Source organism: Drosophila innubila, chromosome X, assembly GCF_004354385.1.
Source record: "Drosophila innubila isolate TH190305 chromosome X, UK_Dinn_1.0, whole genome shotgun sequence".
NCBI lineage: Eukaryota > Metazoa > Arthropoda > Insecta > Diptera > Drosophilidae > Drosophila > Drosophila innubila.
Window position 1 is genome coordinate 10118570 of NC_047626.1, and position 21275 is coordinate 10139844.

Below are 21275 nucleotides of genomic sequence, written 5' to 3' on the forward strand. Positions count from 1 at the left end.
CAAAAACACACATACTTTTTTAGATCTACAAATACAAATATATCTATATTAAAAAAAAAAGGAAAGTCGCAAAAAAAAAAGTAAAGAACAAATCTTACACAATTGTATAAAGACAAAGTTCCCGAGGGATGTAGTAGCGAGAGAAAGAGATGGAGAAAAATTATGCAAGAAAGCGATTAAATTTTTAATAATTTTTGTTCGCAATTGATTAAATGTATTTAACCATAAATATAGAATTATAATTTTTTTTGCTGCTTTTTTTTCTTGTGTTACGAATTGACAAATTTTGATAAGCTGACGAAGTTTGCTTAAGTCTAGGTTTTGAGATTCCAATTAAAGAGAAATTTTTAGTTTGTATATAAAAAAAAACCTAAGCTAGAGTAATGGAATACTCCCCATACTTGCAATTTATGCTGCTTCATAATCATAATAATGTTATCTCGTGCTCTTTCTCTACCACTTTACAATTTGTTCGTTTTTATACAATTGTACATTAAACAATTATTAATAACTAATAACAAATTCACAAAACATTTTCTCGCATTATCAATATTGTTGTTATATTGCCATTCTAACGTTTTTTCAGCCCATTTTTTCTTCTTTCTTCTAATTTTCTACGCAAATTCACAATACGCTTTTCGTTAACAATTTTTGTGGGTTCATTATTATTTTTGATTATTTTTATATCCTTGTTTATTTTTTAAATGTTTCATATATTGAATTGGTAAGTATAAATATATATATATCTATATATATGTATATAGACGTTGTTAATATTTTAACTATGTATATGAATTTCAATTTCTTCGTTTTCGTTTTTTACATGCACAAACTCATGAGGCCAAAGGTTGTTTTTTTAATATTCTTGTTTTTTGTTGTTGTTGTTGTGTGTATGTGTGTGTATCGGTGTCTGTGTGAAGCTTAAATAAACCTAACCAAATATCAATACTTACTGACTAAATACATACGTATATATACATAAATACACATATATACATACAGATATATATTTAGTAAGTGTGAACGCAACTAGTAAAAGAGAGTTAGATAGATAGCGAGAGAGACAGAGACAGAGTGAGAGAGAGAGAGAGAGAGAGAAAGAGAGAATAGTACACATTGAATATTTAAGAAAATTATTTTTATGTTTCGAATATTTTGTGTAGGTGAAATATGTTTATGTATATTTTACATAGTTATATATCTTATGAAAACATATTGTTTACTATATATATTTATATAGATATATATATGTATATTATATATATGTATGCATGTATATGTGTACGTATGTATATTTTAAATATGACTCTTAATATCAATATCAGTTGCATTTGCTGCTCATCACCGTATGCACATATATCTATACATATATAGCATACATATGTACAAATATATATGTATATATATTCATATCCATAGTCCATTTTCCGGATGTGGCGCAACTTGAATTTTCTTCTTCATCTTTTTTTTTTTTGTATAGCACAAACGTTTTAAATAGATTTCCCCTTCCAGTGGAGGAGTTTGGTTTTTCTTTTCTTTTGTCTTCATTCATTTTTTTGTTTTGTTTTGTTTTGTTTCATTTTCATTTTTGGGTATCGAACCAGTTTCGCTCTCAATTTAAATTTCGGTCTCGTGATTGGGTGACGATAACGATTTTATATCCTTTTAGATCTGGCCAACTAGCTCCTGTATGCTGCGTAATAGATCTTCCATGTTTCACAAGAGATCACGATGGAACACCCACGTGTGCTTGGTGTGTGCAAACTTATGTGACAGCCACTGTGATTCCAACAGATTGAAGCGATCCTGGCTCAGATAAAGCGGTTTGCCGCGTCTGCAAAACGTTGATGAAAACAATGGTTTAATCATAAACCTGTACTCAATTCTCCAGCTTGAACTTACTTGAGATCACGATCCTCCTCATCGAAATCATCCAGATAGAGGGAGCCCCAAAGGCACGCGCGTCGTCCCCTTATGACAATAATGTACGTGGAGGTCACCACCAGGAAGATGCCAATGCCACCGCCGCATGATAATGTGTGCTGTTAATATGATGAAATTATTGAATTAATATTTATCTAATTATCTAATTAGTACAGGTGCAAGTTGCTGTCACTTACCCGCACTGCCTCACAGCATTCCTTCTCAGCGCAACAGTTCTGCTTGAGGCACACAATCGTGCCACAAAGCAGACAAATGGAACTCTCCTTGGGCACCTTGTAACAGTTGAGGCAAGGTCGTTCATGATAGTACTGCGGATTACACATGAAATTAAATGGAAATCAGAATCAGTAAGCAAATGGGCAAAAAAGGGTATAATGTGTTTGGCAGAATGTATGGTTACATGCCTGGTAAGGCAATAGGGGGCGTGGCAAACCCCTAAAAGTATATATATTCTTGATCAGGATCAACAGCCGAGTCGATTGGCCATGTCCGTATGTCTGTTCGGCTGTCTGTCCGGCTGTCTGTCCGTCTGTTTGAACGCTTCGATTTCAGAAACTATAAGAGCTAGATACTTTAAACTTGGTATGTAGGTTTCTGGATACCATACGCAGATCAAGTTTGTTTTTATTTTTGGATCGAACCACTATATCATACAACTGCCATAGGAACGATACATCAAAAATGAAGTTTTAGTTTTAAAAAGTTTTTTGTTTGTTGAGATATCAGAACCAAACTGATAGAATATGCATCTGGGCTGGTATTATAGATCCTGACTAAATTTGGTTCAAATCGGTTTAATATATCATATATTTAGCTGCAATAGAGACGCTCAATCGAAATTAAGTCTTAGTATGAAAAAGTTTTTTGGTTTTAGAGATATCTTAGTCAAACTGTTAGAATATGCATTTAAGTTGGTTTTGTACGCTCTTAACAATCCATATCATATAGCTGCCACTAGTTTTGGTTTATGGTATGCTACTCTCATTAACTTGCAGCAATTCTGTTGCAACTTACCGTAAAGAGACGCTCGTATTCACGTGGCAACTTGAGGAGACGCGGTTGCTGCCACAACGAGTGCTGATTCATCAGTACCAACTCACGGACAGTGTCCGTGGGCGGATGCACGTCCATTAGCTGCTTGCACCAGAATTGTGGCAACGTTTGCTCCGTGCCGGGTATAAAGCACAATCCCTTGGATGCATTGAAGCAATCCCAATCCATGGAATCGGTGACCAATTCCAAATAATAAACGAGTCGCACAAATTCCAAGCCGGGTGCTGAAATCTCTGGCATCTCGTGTCTATACAAATGTTGACGCAACAATGCGGCAATCCGTAAAAATGGTAGACACAACGATTGCAATTGCAGTTCCATGGACTTGAGACTGATCTCCGATGTGGCAGCAGCTCCTGCTCCTGCTCCTGCGCCAGTTGTAGTTGTCGTAGTGGTTGCACCTGCTGCAGTTGTTGTTCCTGTTGGGTTTGTACTGTTGCTGCTGCTAGAACTGGAACTGGAACTTGAACTGGCACTGACATTTGCACTGACATTGGCACTGCCACTGGCACTGGCACTTGTGCTTGGTATGCTATCGCGTCGTAGATGCGACAAACGATTCGTTTGATTCAATACCAGGGCCATGGCTCTGCCCAATTCGGCACAGCTTTGAATGCTGCCAAACATCGTGGAGCTACTGCGTCGATGATGGCTGCCTCCGGATGTGGTGCCAGCACTTGAGGAGGATGAAGAGGCGTTGGATGCTTCGGCTGCTTCGCTCACCTGGCTGCCATAGTGGACCAGAATGTAATCACACTCGAGATCGGTGAGAGTTACGCACAACTGAACCACAATCTGATAGTACAGCAAATTGTACATGACCTTAACCATGCAGGTGAAATAATCTGCAAAAAGAAAACTCCATTGGTCATAAATTCAATCAAATAAACAATTATATATTAAGTCACAATTTGCTTTTGGCGAAATATAACATTTAAAGAGATTTAGTATGAATTCAATTAAAATGTAGATAAAAATTTAATTTTGTAATTTATTATTTATCTTTATATAAATATGTTCGATAGTAAAAATTTGAAAATTAAATAGAATAATCCATATGCACCTGCAATTCGTTTTTATAATCAATCCAATCAATGCATGGACTTTTTCAAAAAAAAAAAAAAAACTTTAAGGCGTAGTTAAAATTAATGTATTGAACCGAAACTAACCATTATACATATACATAAATCGGTTACTAATCGGTAATTACGGCTTGTATAATTTCGGTTTCGGTATAAAAAAAAAACTGTATTTCGGTTAGGGTTTCAATTACGGTTCCGATTAAGATATAATACTTGGTATATTATACACATATTTCTTTTTTTAATTTCTGCCAAAATTTCATGTTTCAAATTCTTGTCTACTTACCTTGATCGAGATGCAGCGGCGCCAGCAATATGAATTTGAGTAACAATGCAATGGGATCCGCCAGCAGACTAGGTATAAGCTCTCGGCAATGTGCCGGCAATGGTTCCGTATCCGTGACGGGCATTCCGGCCAAGGAGGCCCAGCTGCTCCACAGTGGCCACTCGACAAGGACGCGGACATGCACCGACAGCACATGCAACAAGGGAACAATACAATCACGTTTCGGCTTATAACGTGTCGCATTCGAGGAGCATAATGAACCTCCACGTTGTATGATCTCCGCCTCCAAATTGGTGCGTGCAATCGATGTCACAAAGATAAACAGTTTGCGGAACGTTATCGATGCACATTTCACCTTTCGCTGGGCAATGTTTGTCATCACCTCCATGGCGTGTCCCATGGCCTCTGTCAGCTTTGTGGGTTGCTACAAAAAGAGGTACGCATATAAGCAACTTATTTAAATATATATTAACGAGCAGTTTCCCAAAGTGGGAACTTTGACCCCCTTGCAGTTCAAATTTCTCAAAGCGCCGTCTTATTGCACGATAAAATTGACTCAGCTATGTTGTGTGAAAATTTCAGCCTCCTACGTCTAATGGTAAGGGCTGTGATCAGTGAGTCAGTCAGGACAAAAATTCTTTCATTCTTTTTTATGTGCATTTAATTTGTATAATTAGAATTACCATAAGATTTTAAGGATTTTAAGGTAAAAATTGTATCTAAATTATTATTATTGTGGCGCAATTTTTATTTTTTTATATAAAGGGTTTGAACTATTTTGCAGAATCAAAGTTTGAAAATAATTAAATAGTATTTCTAATTTGGTTGAGCTTAAAATACACACGATTTAAAGAGGAGGGAAGGCCTGATGCTGATTAAGAGTATATATACTTTATAGGGTCTTTGATCTATCCACTTACCGGTATCGTTTCGTTCTCCTTGATCAGATCGGTGAGATCGGCGACAAGTTGTTCGAAGGGTTGATTCCCAGTGCGCACCAGATGCGTCGGTCTGTCCAATTGTGGACTCAGGGGAAGCACCGAGTTCGATAGCTGGCGGCAGACGGGACAATAGAATTCGCCACGATCCTGGACAGGTTGACGTTGCGTTGTATAGAGGGTCCTGAGGTATGCCTCCAGGCAACTGAGATGCACATGATGACCACACGATTGCACATGGACACCATTGTCATAGGCCATATTATTGGACAGATACCAGGATTCATCGCCAAATTTCAAGCTCAACAAATCGGTGCGTCGTGAGAATTCGGTAGCCAGGTTCGTGGTGACCGCCAGACGTTCCTTGTCCTCGTCATTTAGTGGCAACGGCAGACGTTCCACGTTGCGTCGTCGGTGTCCCACAATTCCGCTGGATTCGACGAGCACAACGAGTCCAATGGGATTCGTTTCCGTGCTCGCCGTGGTGCAATTACAAATGATGCATACGTATTCTTTTTCTCGCGGCTGCTCCTCATACATGGCCTCCTCATCCTCATCCTCTAGACCGTAATCCATGTTGTTTTCCGCCGCCGCAGCGGATTGCATAAATTGCTTCTGTTTATTGGCAAAATCCTGCATCATTTTCTGTTGACGCTCGCGGGCCTTTTTGCGTCGCTCCTCCTTCTCCTTGGTTTCCCGAGCACGTGCCTCCGCCTGTTTCTCTCGCTGATTGGGCCAGAGACGTGTGCGTATATCGTCAATGCTCTGGGCACACTGCTCATCCCTGGTGGCAATCTTGCGCAACAGATTCCCGATAAAGAAGGGACCATCGCCAATTCGTGAACTGGACACTTGTATGTTCTTGTAGTTGCAGCTGTAGCTGGAGCTGTGTGAACGCTCGGCCAGCGCAGTGCTTGACGAGGTGCTTGCTTCATTGCAGTCCACCTCCATGGATGAAGAGGCGGCGGCGGAGGAGGAGGAGCAGGATGCGGCGGCGGAGGAGGAGGCAGAGGAGGCGGCGGCGGCGGCAGCGGCAGCGGAACCATCATCGAGTGAAAAGCTATCAAGATTGCCACTCAGCTGGGAATGCAGCTTGAGCAGCAGCGATAAGATGCTTTCATCCATATGCAGCTCATCCTCAGTGCGTTGCCGAGCACCGCTGGCATCGTAACCCATCCGACCGCCCGGACCCACATTACCCACTCCAATGCCGCCAACGACGCCGCCGACGACGCCACCAACGACACCACCGCCAACGCCGCCAAGTGCATTCGAGGGCACAATGTCCATGTTGCTGCTGGGCACCGCAACTGGCAATCGGACACGTTGGAAGGGCAACAACATGCCACTTCCGGTGGGCGTTGTGGGTGAGAACATTTCATTGGTTTGATTTGTATTTGTGTTTGTGTTTGTTGATCCAGTGCGTGGTTCCCTTTCCCGATCTCGATCCCTTTCTCTATCTCGATCCCGATCTCTATCACGTTCCCTCTCCCGCTCGCGCTCCTCGTTGGTTGTCGTCTCGGCGAGCAGAAGATCACGTCGTATGGCCACCTCCATGCCACTCTCGGGCAGTGTGATCTGTTGCAATGGGAAATGATGGAAATCTGTGGCCGTTGGACTCATATCCATGGCAGCATCGTGGCCATCATCATTGTTATCCTGCAGCAGGACAACACCCGTTTCGGCCACCACCGACAGATCGGGCACCAGAGCCACCTCCATGCGCATCCGCGAGATGGCGTTGTTACGCTGCTGTTGTGTCCGTGCCACACTCATGGCACCCGATGTCTCGTCAAGATCATCCAGTCCATAGGTGTCGCCAATCATACGCATTGCCTCCGTATCCACATCAAAGTCCAAATCCGAATAGAACGGATTCGAGCGATAACTGGATGTGGTCACCTGTGGATCACGTGACTTCAACGACACCTTGTTGACCACATGCCGCAGATTACAGCTCAGATTGTCAGTGGGATAGCAATGGAAAAGCTTTGGTGGCTCCCGTCGATTCCCACCATAATAATAGCCCGATGTATGCTGCGGTTCACACTCGACCATTGCCACGGGCGAGGGGGATGCTCCCGCTGTGGATGACGATGATGCGCCTGCATTGATATCACTGCTCGTCTCCACGGCAATCTCCAGGAGAAACACAGCCAAAGCCAACAGATGCTCGGACACATCACGGGTGTGCACGGCTCGAAAGAAGATTGACAAGATGGTGGAGTGGAAGAGACGAGAGTTCAATATACGGCAGGGATCACTGAACGAGCTGCCCACCGGCAATGGCAGTCGGAACGGTGGCCAGAGATTCCCACTGGCTGGCATCTTGTTCTTCGACTTGACATAGTTGGTGAATCGATCCAGCGACGATTGAAAGTCACGCCGATGGACGGCACGAAGGAGGACATGCAGTGGATCATAGTACTCCTCCCACACCTCATCGATGGGCGTGAAGAGGCCCTGTTCTAGATTCTCCGAGCCACTGGATGGCGCCTTATAGACGGATAGCTTTTTGAGGAACGTCTCGAAATTCTTGGTATGCACATTACCCGATCTTTCGGGCATCAGTTCGAGCAGCTGTGAATGCGTCTTATTTTCGGTGGACAACAGTGCACTAATCTCAATGATGCACTGCGTCGCCTCATCGTTGCCCAGATTGGTGCGACTGGTAACCAAGGTGGCAAGGAATGTGAGGAATCCCTCCAGCATCGATGATTGCTCCGGTTTCTGTGGCTGCTTCAATGGCGCCGTCTCCAGCCATTGTCCCACATCAAACAGCTCGATGGTATTCTGCAGAAAGAAATATTGCGACAAGTTTGTGGCACAGATTTGCAGAAAGAATAGATCCATATCGGCCATGGAGTTGCAAAAGTTGGCTTGGATGTAGGTCATGGCCTGACCTTTGATTTGTAGACCATTGCGCACCCATTTGCCAGCGAGTATTTCGTAGAAAAAGCTCTAAAAATATATATAAAAACAAAAAACATAGTTTAATTATTGCAGTCGATAAGTTGTGTTTATCGATAAGGCGCAGTTTTTCAAAATTAGTGTTCGTTGGTTTTTCAACTTGGTGGCAACACTTTTTAGGTCCATATGTTATTATTGTTTGCTCACTCGCACTTATGCTTTGACCTATGCCATGACATGCAGCTGTAGCATAACAACAAAACAAAGACAAAATGTCTTCAACGAACAAAAAGAAGTAACAATAAAAACTAATAAACAGCGAGAGCAGCGGCAGCAGCAGCGGCAGAGGCAGACACAGACTTACAAACTACAAACGAGCTCAACTCTCCCATTTGACGCCATTCGCGTTTTGCTTGTCAACTGGCACAGTTGCGTTTGCGTGTGTGTGAGTGTGAGTCTGTTTGCTTGTTTGTTTGTGTGTGAGAGCAGTCATCGTCGTAGTTGTTGGTATTGTTGAATAGAAGAACAACACAAACACACGCGCAGACATGCAGCCGCTGCTGTTGTTGTTGTTGCTAGTGTTTAGCTTTAGTCAGCCCCCACCCACTGGGGCGGTCATAGAGGATGTTGTGGACATTTTACATGTGGTCAAAGAGGTAACCTCAGGTGTGCTCAAGGCCTGGGATATTGTACAATCATCGCCACTGGCGGCAAATATTGAATTGCCGTTGATGCGCGAAAAGCAACGTAAAGTGTTGCAGCGTCTCAAAGAAGTAAGCCGACAAATAGATCAGAGTGAAGCGGAGGTAAGAACAAGACTAATTATCACTCTCATTATACATACATATGTATCTATTGATAAGATTTCCCTCATTTCCCTTTTTCTTTTAGAATTCACAATACGTGGCGTTGGCCATTGAATCAGTCAACAGTTTTATCAGCAACAATGTACCGTTAACAGCCAAAATGAACGACATAACGGACACAATGAATCGCATCTCGTCGCGCTATCAACAAATGCAAAGCTACGAGGCTCACAAGGACAAACTAGAGATGAGTACACTCGTTACATTCGCCGAATGGACAGTTACTCCGAATGCTCATTCGGTGCATCACTTGATGGATCGCTTGCATTTGACATTACTCGGTAGCCGTAACGAGTCAAGGCTTAACTCGTCATCGTCATCGGGCAATTTATTAAGCCAACTAGCGTACAACTATGAGGTAACCCATAAATGATACATATTTTCATTCTTCATTCACTCTAGATGCAAATTCCAATCAAAAGATACTTCCTACATGTGAAATGATTCATCCGATTTAAGTTGGTTTAGTTAGTTATTGTTATTGTTGTTGTTTTGTGAGAAATCGTTCCCAGAAGTGGTCTCAATTGAACTCGACTTTCCGGTCTCTCGCCCGTTAATCGTGTCGCATGCCTTTGCCATTGCCTTCGTCTTCATCTTCGCCATTGTTGTTCTTTTTTTGCCAATTTGGCAGCCCCAAAAGAAAGTCAGAGTTAACTCTGATATTAGTCATCGCTAATGTAATGGGACAACAGACACAAAGCAAAGTCAAAGATGAGCCACACTCACACATGTGTACATACATACATAAATAAGTAAATATAAGCACGCATGCGAATAAGCAAAACAGTTCGTGCGTCGCTGAATAAATTTATTTATTTAATCAATGAAATTGCTTTCAAATTTGCAAATGCTGCCATATGTACATACATACGTATGTACCCCTCTAAAAAACACATGCACGCACTGAGGTCAAAGGTCTTGTCTATGGCTTACAAACAAGCAGAACAAAACAAAATAAACTCAAGTTGTTTGACCAGAAAGAAGACACTGAAGAGGGCAATGCAACTGCGTTGCCCCCAACAGCGCTTGGGCATCACATTTGTTTCTCTTTGTTATTAATTGCAGTGAGCGGGCATATGCCATATGGTGGTAGCAAATGGCACGCGAGAGCGCAGAAGAGACAAAACAAGAGAGAGAGAGAGTGTGAGCGCAAGTTGTCGGACAAAACACAGCTGATTGTAACACACTAAAATCGCTCATCAGTGACGTCAATGAAGAGCAATCGTATATCGATAACAGGATAAAGCTGATCGTGCGCCTTAGCTTTTTTTTTTTGCTATTGAGTTGCCTTTGTCTCCAAATGTGAAGCTTTTTGCTTATGCTCACTCACACTCACATGGAATCTACGTAAAAAGTGCAACTGTCTGTGTGTGTGCTAAAAATCAACGCAAACAGAAGCTTGTATGTACATATGTAGTAAGTACACACTTGTGCTTGCATACATAAGTACTTTTCAGCAGTTTGTCGTGTCGTCTGGCAGCACAACAAATCAAGAGCTCCCCAGTCAGTGATTTTCTACGAGCGCAACAACGCGACGGAGCAACAGCGAGAACGAAAAGTAAAAATACGAGAATAACAAATAAAAAACACATTCGAGTCGAGTGTCGAGTGTGGCTCAAGGGAGCGAACATACCGACGAGCGGGAGTAATTTCTGATTCTGATTTGTGTGTGGTGTCGAGAATCTAAAACTCACACATACAAAATATTTCACAAAAGCCAACAGAGCGGCCGAAAGCAGAAATCGGAAAGCAAAGCAGCAAACAGTATCAATACAACCAGCAACAGAAGCGACCGACACAAAGATAAATGCGAATAAAGAAACATCATGAAATGAAACGCAAATAAAATAGTGCAAACTTTTCAGAAACAAAGTAAACTAATTTACAAATTAAATTCGTATTGTGCAATGCAAAGAAATTACAATTTACAAAACTAAGCAGCGCAGTCTTTGTTTCAAAAAGCTGGCAACGCTTTTGTTCATTTAGTTTTGGCTTCTTTTTTTTCAACTCTTTCGGCAAGCATAAAAAAAACCCGTGGTGATAGTGAATTCAAAGACGAAAGAGATATCGCATAAAATTAAAAAAAGGAAATCCCCCTTAAATTTGTGTTTGCTGCGCAAAACATGGCGCGCAATATTTTGGGACGCCGCAGCATCTCAATGTCAGCGCCAATGATGTTGTCATTATCGCTGTGGATGATGATAATGATATTCGCGAGCAATGCTGATGCGTATTCATCGTATATGCAACAACAACAACAACGGACACCCGCACTCGAGGTGGATGCCCTGCGGAATGAGTATTTCCTATTGGAAAAATCGCTATGGGAATATCTGAGCAAAACCGCAAATAGCCAAAACAACAGAGAGACACAGATCAAGAAGGTATATGATTCGCATCGCGAATTCATCAATACTCCGCAAATGAGCAGGAAATTTCTCAGCGAGCAATACAACATAATGCATCATTACGAATGGACACTCCTGGAGAGTAATTTGACGCATTTGAATAGCATTTTTGATTTCTACAAGGTAATACAGACAGAGATAGAGAGAGGGAGAGTGTGTGCAAAAACGATAATCAATTAAACATTTCAGGACACTCTAATGAAACGCATTTCAAGTCAAGATCTGGAGGAGCGTGCTGTTTTGGATCTAACCGAGGAAGTGTTGCGCAATGACACTACATTTTCAATGTCGGCAGTATTTCGTGATATCGAGTACATGATGGTTAAACAAGCCATGTACTACAGGGCGATGGTGGTTAGTTAGTCTAATTATTGTAATGACTGTGTATTTGCTAATATCGGCAGTGCATTTACATTACAAAAGTAATTAACATTGATGGTCTCTTTCTTTCATTCTCACTCATTCTCTCACTCTCAATCGGTTGCTTATCACCCTTTGAGCTTAATTTGTTGGTTTTGCATCCAACAACAACAACAACGATAGAACGGAAATGGAATGCGCTAACGCTGTTATTTCAAATCAAAAATGAGAGAGAACTTGAAAGAGAGTGAGAACTTTTAATTGGAACGTATGGCAGGTCGCAATTTAAAGCGTAATTGAGATGTTTGACTGGAACGTCAAGTGGGTGTGTGTGAGTGTGAGTGAGAGAGAAAGGGTGCTTTAGCAGGAACGTATGGCAGGTCATAAGTGTTATTGATATCGAAATACGATGCAACTAAATACCTTATCACATATGTATCTAATATTAATTACATGCAAGTATTTACACACATGTTTATTGCATTTTTCAGAAATCAGCGGATGAAATGTGTAACATTAAACAATCGCCCCAACAATTTGTGTATTCACTGTACACGGACATTGCCCTAACCGAACTGAAGGGCTATACCATGATAGAGTTCTCCTGGATGATGCTACGTGTCTATGGCAAAGGTAATTTCTCCAAGGAAGCGGAAATAATGCGTCGTGATTATGAGAAACGTACAGAGCGTGCTGTCAATCTACTGAAAGAGGTGATGCGACGTGCTGATAGAATCGTGTGGCGTTGTGATCCCACAAAACATGTATCGAAAGTAACGTATGATGAGGTGACACGATTGCTACAAGGCTACATTGAGAATGAAGTCGACTTAAATGGGGATGAGACATGCCGTGAGACTTGCTCCTATTATCAATCGACACGCAGCGAGGGTTGCTTCAAGGATAAGTATTGCGCCCGACAGCCAAAGTGTTCGGGTCGCCTCTACAATTGCCAGTATATTGACTCGGATATGTGGGTGTGTCCATCGCCATTGAATAGCACTCGTCGTTACGAATACATTGAATATGAGAATGGACGTGTCCTCGGACAGCGACAGAATTGTGGGCGTGGCACCACCAAAGTGGACAGTTGGTGGCGCTATCTGTTCTGGCATTGCAGCTACTGTTTCTGCCTGTGCGATGAGCAGGGCATGAAATCCGATCGTTTCTTCAATCTGCGTGAATCCGTTGCTGATGTCAAGCAAAACAGGCAAGTTTTCCATACATATATCGAACAGAACTTGTTTATCATATTCAACAACTTCTAATCCTAATCCTTACAGAGTCGTCACTGGTCTGCGTTTTGTGAAGAAGAATCGTGTATTCCATTTGCAGATACAGGAGGGAAGTCTTTTGCCTCGCGGGGCCATTAACGCCTCAACACTGGAGTGGAAACCCGTCGATGAGTACAAAATCTATGATAGGAATGTGGCCCGAGGTGTGGATTATCACACAATGAGCTATGAGAGTCGATCCATTGATCTTGATGATATTCAGAAAACGGATGATAACACTTTTGTTGTAACTGGCGTACGTTTTCGGGTTTTGGGCGCACATCTGAATCTCGAGGCGCGTCTCAGTGAATTCGATTTCAAAAAGGGAGAACTTATTCAACCGGAAGTCAACAGCGTCTGGCAATCCAACGATAACACCGATGTCAGCGGCGAACGCAGGTATAATTTTGAATTTTTAAGCAAATGTATAAAATATTATTATATTTCTATATCTGTTCTCTTATAGACAAAAATTGAGTGTGCATAATTTGGATGTGCCGACACGTTCAATTGCCAGCTCATTGCCACAATCGAAGCATAATCAATATATTGAATTTGTTAATTCGGGATTGGATAAGGATGCGGCACAGAGTACGGTACCATTTATCGATATCCAGGATGTTGTTTCGAATCCGCCAGTACCATTATCCGGCATTGGCATCTACTATAAGGCTCGTCTAGGCTTTGGCGGCTTTGTTGCGCCCAAAATCATCACCTACGACTTTACACCACACGTTCAGGTGCCAAAGAATATTTCCTAAATGGATAATTGTATCACGCGCAATCCCCTACTCCCCTCTCATAATTTTATAGCTTTCTATATAGGTCTATAACTAATTACATCTTTATAAATCTATCTATATAAATAACTGTATAACTTTTGTGACGAACAAAGCATAATACACAAAAGAAATAAAAGAATACAAACAATATTCTAAATTGGAACTGTAGCCTTAAACAAAACAATCGGTATACATAGAAATATGTACTAATAAAAATTTAAAAATAATTATAAACACTGGATTGTTTTCTTTGTTGTTCTTTCGAGAGACATACCGATATCGGATATTAACATAACAAATCAGAAAACTATTTTTGCAGCCCTTTGATTATTTTTTTTGCGTTGGCATTTAGCGTAATTTGATCTTCAGGCTGATTCAGCGATAAATACTGTTTATCATGAATGTTTTCGATGCAAAAGTTACAGAACTGAAATTCAGTTATTGCTGAGGATTGCACAAAATTGAATGAGTTTCGAACTAAACAGAATTCAATTTCGCCTTGATTCTTTTATAAATGCAATTGACAGTGGGAACGGCTTGGAATTTGCGGTTATAAAGATGCTCAATTCAAAAGTTAAATTGTTCGACATTATATAAAGAGAAATTTTAATTTGAGAAATCAATTAGTATTATTTTAGCTTTTGCTCGTTTCTGTTGAAACGGAATTGAGAACAGTACTGACTTCACTTCAAATCTTTGATATTTTCAAGCTAAAATGTCAACTATGTATATAAAAACAAACTCAATAAAAGAAGAAACTTTAATATTAATAAAATTGGATTATCCCCAGTATTTAAACGGAATGAAGAGCTTCGAAATTCCTGAATTAATAAATATAAAAAGAGCAATTAATTGCATCCGAATGAACTTTAAGCAAATCTAAAGAGATATCAACTAAGTTTTCACTCTAATTTCAAAAGTGAATTCGTGAATTTAGGAAATCTTCGCAGATCTCTATTTCCAATATAAAAACAATCTTGGCTTCGATAAACTAAAAGAACTTTACCCAATTTAAACTCAATTCAATTTTTTTTTTTTAGCAATGGGAACAACAGCATTAAAAACAATTGAAATACCCTACACAAACAGGGGTTTAAATTGAATTTGTGGGCTCACCTGTACGCGTAGAGGATGTATCATTAGCAGGGGTAAAATGTCGGGACGTGAGGGCAACACTTCGCTGAGGCTGATGCCCATTTTGGTGACCGCTTGACAGACAAAGGCGGCCAGATAGCGATGCAGTGGAAAATGAAATGAGGCCTGCATCATTTCCTCCTGCAAGGTTAAAAAAATAAAAAGCACATTAGAAAAATTGGATAATTTGATGGATTGATAAAAAGGCATCTTGTTTGTACCAGCGAGAGTTTTGGCTCCCTAAAGTAAATCGAGTCGAGCCATTCGTGCAGTGTCGTAACACAATAGTTGATGATCTTCTTGGCGAGATGGGCATGTGTGCCGTCCTGCAGATGGGAGATGATTGACCACATGGGATATGCGCTCGCCTCCAGTTCGCATGAGAATGCCGCATAGTAACTATTCGGTTCGAATTCCACATGGGATGCTGTTTCCCTGACATTCACATTCATGCCCTGCAGCATTTGAAGAAACTGAAACCACATATCGATGAGGTTGTCATCACGTAGAAAGACTAATGCCACCGACTCATGCGACAGAACGTTGTTAAAGTCCGAGACGAGTGGCCAATAGCAATGATCCTTCATCACCTGACGCGTACAGTCGATGACAAAGTGGAAATTCTTAGTGGGATCTGCAAAAGAAATCAAGTAAACGATTTAAAAAAGAGTCCACTAATGAAGACAGAAAGAGTTCTAAAGTCGAGTTCCCGACTATCAGATAAATAAGTATATATTACAAATTATTGAATACATCTTCCCTCTGATCTTGATGAATTTAAATGGGATAATTGACAAAAATAAAATGACATGTTCTCCGTCAAAACGAGGGCTCTATTTTAAAAACTCTGGATGTGGTGAAGTTTTTCACGGTTTGCGGAGGCGGAAGAGAGCGTGGCCAAATTTTGAAAGCCCTTTGATGTGCATGGGTGTAAACTGCTTGTGCTCATTGAATTTGAAGTCTCTAGCTCCGAAAGGCGCTGAGATACAGTTGTTTAATATAATTGTGGGGGCAGAAAATAAACTTGATGCCCGCGGGAAAAAGTCTAAGCAGTCTTTTTTGGTAACTCTTGCCCTTTGAAGTTTGTATAACACTTTTAGTCACTCTAGCTCTTAGAGTTTAAGATACAGATATTTATGCAGACAGACGATCATGACTTTTAGCAGATCAAGAATATGTATAAATATTTTTTAGAGAGGTCATCCACGTTTACTTCTTCTTGTTACATACTCGTACAATATACCCTAGTCCACTAGGTACTTAATGAGTATAATAGTTTAACACTTACCATGCAGTGTATTCTGTATGAGTATCTTGGACATCATGAGTTTTAAACTAATGATCATCACATGCAGCAGCGACAGCTCATTGACCATCTTCAGGGCTAAACTCTCGTTGGAGAAGAGTTGAACACTCATATGGACGACACGATTGCTGAGCGTGTCGGGATCCCGGGACATTTCCAGCACGGATGGAATGCGACTGTAGTGCATCACGAATGTGCGTGTCAAATGCTCCTGCAATTACGAATTTGAATTAGAAAACGATACAATTTAATTGTATATATTTGTAAACACACCTTATAGTCCTGATCGGGCAACATGTTGAGGAGGAAGCAAACTAACGTTTGCGGAAACTCGAATTTGAATGTCCAAAATATGAATTCCTCGAGGAGTGTGGTATGCACCAGTTTGTTGCCAAGCGCTGGCAGATCACGATACTCATCCGGTGGCTCTGGATTGGGGAAACGATTGACGGCATCCTCGTATTTCTCGCGATTCGCTTTAAGAAATCGCCCATTGCGCGTATCCTGGCAGGGTGTTTCCATAAAGTACGAATAGACATCGGCATTTATTAACGTCCTCGTCATCACCTTGCGCATTATTTCGCCCATGTTGTTCAAATCGATCAGCATATTGGCAAATGCCTCGCATGAATATGAGGTGACCGCATGCGCCTGCAACGAGGCATCACTGTGCTCCCGAAAATGCTGCAGCAAGCGGAACAACAATTTCGGCATTATCGCCTCGGCAACCGCCAACAGATTGTTGGGTACGGGATCTCGATTGACACGATTATTAATGCCATGATCACTGCAAAATCCCTCCGCCTTCATGACCGATGTATCTCCGCAATCACAGGCACCGCCCGCCTGTGACAAGAACATGTTAAAGTCATGGTTCGTGTGGTTGCCCTTCTTAAAGCAGTCGCGGCATATGGACATGCATGGCGATATTCCGCAGGTGCGACATCGATATGCCACCACATGTGGCACCCACACCAAACCGCATTTGGCATGGTTATCATAGCTGCGAACTGCAAATGAAAATTTTGGTACAAATAAAATCAGTTGTATTTGTGGTCTAAAAATCATGTTAAATTACGATAAATATCGATAGCGCACAAAGCAGAACTTCGATTTTAGCATCGACTATAAAAATCGATATATCTATAATAGTTAAACTGTGCCTTGACAAAACTTTCATCAATAAAAATAATTAGAGCATCAACTTTAAAAAATTTATGTTTTGATGTTTCTTCACATCACTATAAACATTTGTTATTTTTATACAACATCATATCTGGTTATATATTAATATCGATCAATTTCATCACGTCTAGTATTAATTTAACCCTCTACGGCATATAGTGCCATATATGGCTTTTAATTTTTAACAAAATTTATTTAATTTAAAATGGTACTTCAGCGAAGTCGATTATAATCGGCCATTATATTTGCACTATTTTCTAGTAGAAATAAAATTAAAAATAATTCTAATGTTGCTTAATTTCGTGTATTGATGAACTTTGTTTAAGCGTCTCTTGTGCACGAAAGTGATTTTTTTATGAACTTGATGAACAATGAATTTTCAAATGAAGTTTTCACAACAAGAAACAATTTTTTTGTTGAAGAATAATATTTTTCCAAAAGAAAATAAAGTTTTCTTTCATAAAAACGTATAATTTGACTGTGATTAAGCCATATGCATATGTATGTATTATTTTATGGAAAAACTACCGAAGCCAAATTTCATTTGTCTCCTAAACTATTTCCCAAAAAAAAAAAAAAATTGCTCAAATATTTCTTAATATATGCCAAACAAACCTATATATGCATGGAAAAAATGATTTTTCTTAATGTTTCTATGGGCACGCAGTAGAGGGTTAATGGTTTCAACGGAACTCAAGACACTTATTTATTTCAAATGAAATGAGGAAATGCATTATTAATAGATGCAGCTTTAACTATCGATATGAAACATTTATCAATCGGTTTGTCGGTATTTATTATATGCGACAAAAATACCTGTTATGGTTATGGATTCATTAAAGAGAAATTCGTGATTGCTACTTGGGAGTGATCAGCATACCAGTCACAGCCCCAGCAGTGAATTAGAATAGAAAAAACTTATATTCATTGTTGTTGTTGGTTGATATGGAGGGGTCGGTCTTTTTTTGTTTGTTATTGATTTGATTACATTCCAAAAATAAGTATGATGCACTCATCGGCTGCTGACATATTTAATGTTTGTCGTTTCGGTTGCGTGACTTTGTCTTTGACTTTTACATTGGCTGGGCCCACTCGGCTAAAAGGTCAACTGAATACGGAAGGAAATCAATCGAAAGTGGGCAGAAGCAAAAGAAAATAGCAATGGCAACTAGTACAGTGGTGAATGCGGCGGCGAAACAGTAAAATTGATTGACAATGGCGATCGACAAGTTGCCATGCAACCCTGCGTGGGGCTCCTCTCCTCCCACTTGTTACTGCCCCGCCCTGACCCGATGTTGACGCAAAGCTTTTGACGAAATTCGATTAAATCGCCATTTGAAGAATTTTCAACGAATTCAATGAGCAAAAGCAAATGTACAATGTATGAATGTGTGTGTGTGTGTGTGTAAACTTTTGTCAACAACAACAATAACGGTCAACAAGCAATTGCAAGGCCCCAAAAAGTAGAACAAGAAGAGCGAACAACAACTGCATGCAGATTGGCACAGTGGTGCAAAGACGTCATTTATAATGCAAGTTGTGTACATACATACATGTACATACATACATATGTATGTTTATATTGCTTGAACGGTGGCAACACTGTGCATAAAACATGGCGTGTCAACAATTGTCAAATCAACAACAATGACGGTCAATAAACTTTTCCTCCCAGTGTACCGCCAGGCAAGTGTGTAAGTGTGTGTGTGTCTTTCCGACATTTGAGTGTGTGTGTTTCCATGGCACTAGCATGTAGCATTTTCATTTGCAATTTTGCAATTGTTTGAAATGATTTTCTTTTTTGTTACACACATTCATACATACAAACAGATGTAGTTACTTCTTGGTAAATTACAGCTAAAATAAAATATAGCAACAACAATGAGCAACAAATTTATAAATGAGAACAATTTTCTGTCGCTCTGTCTCTGTTTAACATTCGTTTGCAGCCATGCAAGTGACAAGGGTGGCCAGTCGCATCAAAAAGGAACAATTTCACACGCACACACCCATACATTCATGTACGCATGCAGCTGCATATGCGTGCGCGTATGTATGTATGTATTTGGACGGATGCTGCGGAAGCATTACGCAAGGCAAAGTGAATAACAGCTGACAAGCACAAGGTGCAACAGCTAGATGTGTACATGTGTGCGTGTGACAAGTGGGACAGCGTGTATACACGGGGGTTAGGGTTGCCAATGCCCGCGACGCACAATGCCTGGCACTGACTGGCAAACGCAGCATTGTAAATATGTTGATAATATAGCCAGATTAAATTTGTGCTAAATGGACGAAAGTTAACCGATGTGCCTGAGATTATGTGTATGCGTTTGATTAAGTGCTACAATTGCTCAAGTTATTGTTTTGACAAAATAAAAGTGGTACAAAATAAAAATAATATTTTTTGGCTTTTTTTTTAATAGTTATCAAATAATAAAATGAGATCCATTAGGTTTAATTATTCAAAAACTGAATGATTTTCTTTATTATTTTGTAAAAACAATTACTAGACCAACTGTCTGTCTGTGTGTATGCAAGTACATATGTGTGTTGTTGTTATTGCCTGTTACCATGGCGTTGCACTGTCACGCTGCTTGCACCTTGCTTTTTTTTTTCTTTTACTTTTGCGTGCCATACCGTGCCCTACAACCATTTTACACACAAAAACATTCAGCAGTCGCTATTAAGCGCACAGGTATGCCTCTATATACACACACCAATACATTCACACACGCACGCATACAAGCACAACACAGAGCAAATTTCAGGGGCAACGACTTGAGCGATCAGCTGCTTAGCCATCAGCCATGGTCGCATCAAAAACATATCGATAAACATAATTCAATAAATTAGCTACATTGTTATTACGCTCTCTCTTTCCCACTCGCTACTGATACGCTTCACACGCACACACTATCTCTCGTTCCATCTCTGTTTAATATCTTTTCTATGAATATACTATGTACGCACATACATATGTATCTTTTGTTATACTCACCAATTTTGACAAATTCCTTTGGCGTGCGACCGCCAGCAATTAACCAACGTATCCACTCAATATTGTCGGGATTATCGATGGGTGTGCCGGGATTGAAAAGCGTATCCATAATTGAGTCCAAATCTGGCGTTGGACTGCCACGGCAGCACTCGCGATTGATGAGGGCGGCCACCTCCTTGCGACTGCGTAGGATGAACGATGAGGTGCCAAAAAAGAAGCTTGGCTTTGCCCCCGAATTCCCCGCACTGCCATCGTTCGTTTCCTCGGCATTTGTCTGGCTGCTGCTGCTGCGTGCAGTGGTTTGTGAGTCCCAATCATGAAATGGCGAATTGCCGGCTGATCCTCCAGTGCCAGTGCCAGTTCCGGACCCGGTTCCTGAACCGGCTGCGTTGCGCGTTGGCCGAGTGGCATCTGCTGCGGCACTGCCGCTGCCGCCACTGCTGCTGCTACTAATTGCGCTCCTGCTGGCCACATTTGCTAGCTGAAACTGCAACTCATAAGCTGTTGGCAATTCCACATCCGAGGACTCATCATCATCATCGTTGCGATCTGTACGCTCTGTACGCGGTTGGCGTCTGTTATTCTGCTGCTGCTGCTGCTGCTGTTGATCTTCATCTTCGTCGTCATCGATACTTATATCAGCATTGGATATGTTGTCATCTTCATCCATGCTGATGTATTATTTGTGTGTTATTGATATCGCTGACGTCGCTGCCCACCGTGTTGAGCTATCGACTCGACTCGTC

General features: G+C 40.9%; 2 protein-coding genes across 3 annotated transcripts; one reads left to right on the forward strand and one right to left on the reverse strand.

The window, feature by feature from the left end:
- Positions 1 to 1462: 1462 nt before the first annotated feature.
- Positions 1463 to 21235, reverse strand: LOC117793543 (E3 ubiquitin-protein ligase Ubr3). The gene is made up of 11 exons (XM_034633881.1): positions 20530 to 21235; positions 16617 to 17353; positions 16326 to 16554; positions 15259 to 15671; positions 15020 to 15178; positions 5286 to 8264; positions 4366 to 4789; positions 2959 to 3842; positions 2121 to 2252; positions 1903 to 2042; positions 1463 to 1834 (listed from the first exon to the last, which is right to left on the reverse strand). The coding sequence occupies exons 1-11, from the start codon at positions 21197 to 21199 to the stop codon at positions 1717 to 1719; spliced, it is 6885 nt and encodes a 2294-aa protein (XP_034489772.1). The 5' UTR covers positions 21200 to 21235; the 3' UTR covers positions 1463 to 1716.
- On the forward strand, positions 8602 to 14137 carry LOC117793546. 2 transcript variants are annotated; one of them, XM_034633888.1, is made up of 5 exons: positions 8602 to 9019; positions 9105 to 9437; positions 12339 to 13057; positions 13131 to 13520; positions 13588 to 14137. In XM_034633888.1, the coding sequence occupies exons 1-5, from the start codon at positions 8762 to 8764 to the stop codon at positions 13880 to 13882; spliced, it is 1995 nt and encodes a 664-aa protein (XP_034489779.1). In that variant the 5' UTR covers positions 8602 to 8761; the 3' UTR covers positions 13883 to 14137. The 2 variants fall into 2 exon arrangements, with proteins under 2 accessions (XP_034489779.1, XP_034489780.1); XM_034633889.1 differs by lacking the exons at positions 8602 to 9019; positions 9105 to 9437 and adding exons at positions 10522 to 11610; positions 11677 to 11841.
- Positions 21236 to 21275: the final 40 nt, after the last annotated feature.